This window comes from Symphodus melops, assembly GCF_947650265.1.
Source record: "Symphodus melops genome assembly, contig: scaffold_457, whole genome shotgun sequence".
Classification (NCBI taxonomy): Eukaryota; Metazoa; Chordata; class Actinopteri; order Labriformes; family Labridae; genus Symphodus; species Symphodus melops.
In genome coordinates, this window is record NW_027636771.1 from 1 (window position 1) to 2,500 (window position 2,500).

The 2,500-nt window shown below is 51.4% G+C and overlaps 1 protein-coding gene across 1 annotated transcript in view; it reads right to left on the reverse strand.

Moving 5' to 3' along the window:
• Nucleotides 1–32: 32 nt before the first annotated feature.
• The window catches only part of LOC306819070 (peptidase inhibitor 16-like), an 8,860-nt gene continuing 6,392 nt past the window's right edge, over nucleotides 33–2,500 (reverse strand). Inside the window, exons 2-5 of the mRNA XM_079372816.1 lie at nucleotides 2,237–2,387; nucleotides 1,717–1,784; nucleotides 1,493–1,602; nucleotides 33–184 (exon numbers count right to left, since the gene is read on the reverse strand). Of these exons, the coding sequence (XP_079228942.1) occupies nucleotides 58–184; nucleotides 1,493–1,602; nucleotides 1,717–1,784; nucleotides 2,237–2,387 (456 nt within the window). The 3' untranslated portion in view covers nucleotides 33–57. The remainder of the gene's footprint in view (nucleotides 185–1,492; nucleotides 1,603–1,716; nucleotides 1,785–2,236; nucleotides 2,388–2,500) is intronic.

Consider the following 2,500-nt stretch of genomic DNA (forward strand, 5'->3'; position numbering starts at 1 on the left):
AACTAGAGACCAGTTCTGGGACTAACGGGGAACCCGGGTACAGGAGCTAGACCAGGATTAATCTAAGGATGTGTAACGAGACTTTGTCCTACCACAGAGGTTGTTTTCACACTTCTGGAGGTTCTCAGGACACCTGGAGCACCAATCACCTTCAACGTACGGACGCTCACCTTCGTAGTTCCCTCTGTAGCACGCACACACACACACACACACACACACACACACAGTTAGAGGAGGTAATTCTTCCATCAAGCAGTCAAACGTTTAAAGTTTTATTTAGCTGAAATATGCACGTGTGTCCACACTCAGTCCACCAGGGGGCGCTGATGTTCTAGCAGAGACTCTTCAGTTTATTGTATCTCATGATCAGGTACAACGTGTCAGTGAGTCCATTACATAACAAACGAGCTGACACCTCCAAACACACACCTGGAGCACAGCAGAGGACGAGGCTCCGCCCACTGGTCAGTGTTGGTATTACACTCTAATACTAATGCACAGTCCTGAGTTGGGTTTCTTGAAGAGATCAATAAAAACAAGCCTTTTGGCTCCTACAGGAGTGTTGAAGTCCAGACCACACACAGACCATACCGAGACCGAGTCAAGACCAAGACTACATAAACGTATGAAAAGATCTTCATCTTGAGTGCAGGGGGCGTGTCCCCCACCGCTAGACCGCCAAGGTTGCTGCCGTAACCGGGGCGTAAAAATCAAACTATGACTGAAGTGATTAGTTCTTTCAGAGAGAGGAGCTCTGGGTCTTGGTTTTGGTCTGGCTCTGGGTCTTGGTCTGGGTCTGGGTCTGGCCTGGGTCTGGGTCTTGGTTTTGGTTTTGGTCTGGGTCTGGTCTGGTCTGGCCTGGGTCTGGGTCTTGGTTTTGGTCTGGGTCTTGGTCTGGGTCTGGTCTGGCCTGGCCTGGGTCTGGGTCTTGGTTTTGGTCTGGGTCTGGGTCTTGGTTTTGGTCTGGGTCTTGGTTTTGGTCTGGGTCTTGGTTTTGGTCTGGGTCTTGGTTTTGGTCTGGGTCTGGTCTGGCCTGGCCTGGGTCTGGGTCTTGGTTTTGGTCTGGGTCTGGGTCTTGGTTTTGGTCTGGGTCTTGGTTTTGGTCTGGGTCTTGGTTTTGGTCTGGGTCTGGTCTGGCCTGGGTCTGGGTCTTGGTTTTGGTCTGGGTCTGGGTCTTGGTTTTGGTCTGGGTCTTGGTTTTGGTCTGGGTCTTGGTTTTGGTCTGGGTCTTAGTTTTGGTTTTGGTCTGGGTCTGGGTCTGGTCTGGCCTGGGTCTGGGTCTTGGTTTTGGTCTGGGTCTGGGTCTTGGAGACCAGTGTCGGGGTTAGAGTGGTCTTGACTTCAGCACTGGAGTCTACAGGTGAAGTCGTGGACGGCGACAGCGTCGGCAGCACGCCGCTCCAGCTCACGTAGAGTTAACGTCGTGGTCGTGTGTAACGTTCACGGCTCGTGGAGTCGCAGTGTGATGATGTCATGATGATGTCATACTGACGCTGGGTAGTAGTTACAGACGAGGAAGTTGGTTCTCCCCCAGCTCAGCCCGTCCATGTCAGTGCAGACGTGCACGGCACAGCCCACTCTGTGTGTGTCCGCCCACACCATCTGTAACACACACACACACACACACACACACACACACACACACAGGTCAGACCCAGCTCATCAGTACGAGTGTGTGTGTGTGTGTGTGTGTGTGTGTGTGTGTGTGTGTCTGACCTGTGTGTAGTGTCCACACATCTTGTCCTCGTCACAGCTGTTGTTGTTGAAGTCGTAGTTCAGGTTCTCTGATGACATAACGACATGTTAGTGAGTCGTGTGATGTCAGAAGCACGCCGTGTCGCTCGCCGTGCCGCCGTGTTCTGCTAATTCTAACAGCTGCAGAGTCTGAGGCGAAAATGTTTTTATACAGCTGCTGTTACCATGGAAACATCACATTGAACTAACGACTATTAGCTCAGGTTGTCACATGACGTCTGACCTAATCGCAGCTGAATTATTAGTTTTTTATTGTTTGACTCGTTTTGGCGTCCTGCCGTGAAACACCCGTCTAACGTGACGTAACCTTTAATGACTCTTAGTTCATGACTCCGCCCCCTCCTCTCTGGCTGGGATGGAGACAGTCTGTGTAATTACGAACCAATGTAGAGCAGCATCCTTTGCGTTCTCTCTCGTAACCTAGCAACAGTAAGCACCAATCAGAAGTGCTCTTAAATGGTGGTGGTGAGTCCTGACTCACCCAGAAACCATTCCTCCAGAGCCTCTCTGAGGTCCAGAGGTTTGGTCCCGGCGTACAGGTTCTCTCCAGTCTCCTCCAGGTCGGGGTTGTGGTTCCACACACATTTAGCCGCGTAGCCTTCTGCGATCACCTTCAGACTGGCGTCCCATTTCTGCAGACAAACCACAAAGTCACCGTTCAAAAGATCTTACTGTGAACGTCCAGAAGAGGATCCAACGTCTTCTCCAAAGTCCTCCCTCTGTGGACCAGATGCAGAACCAGGAC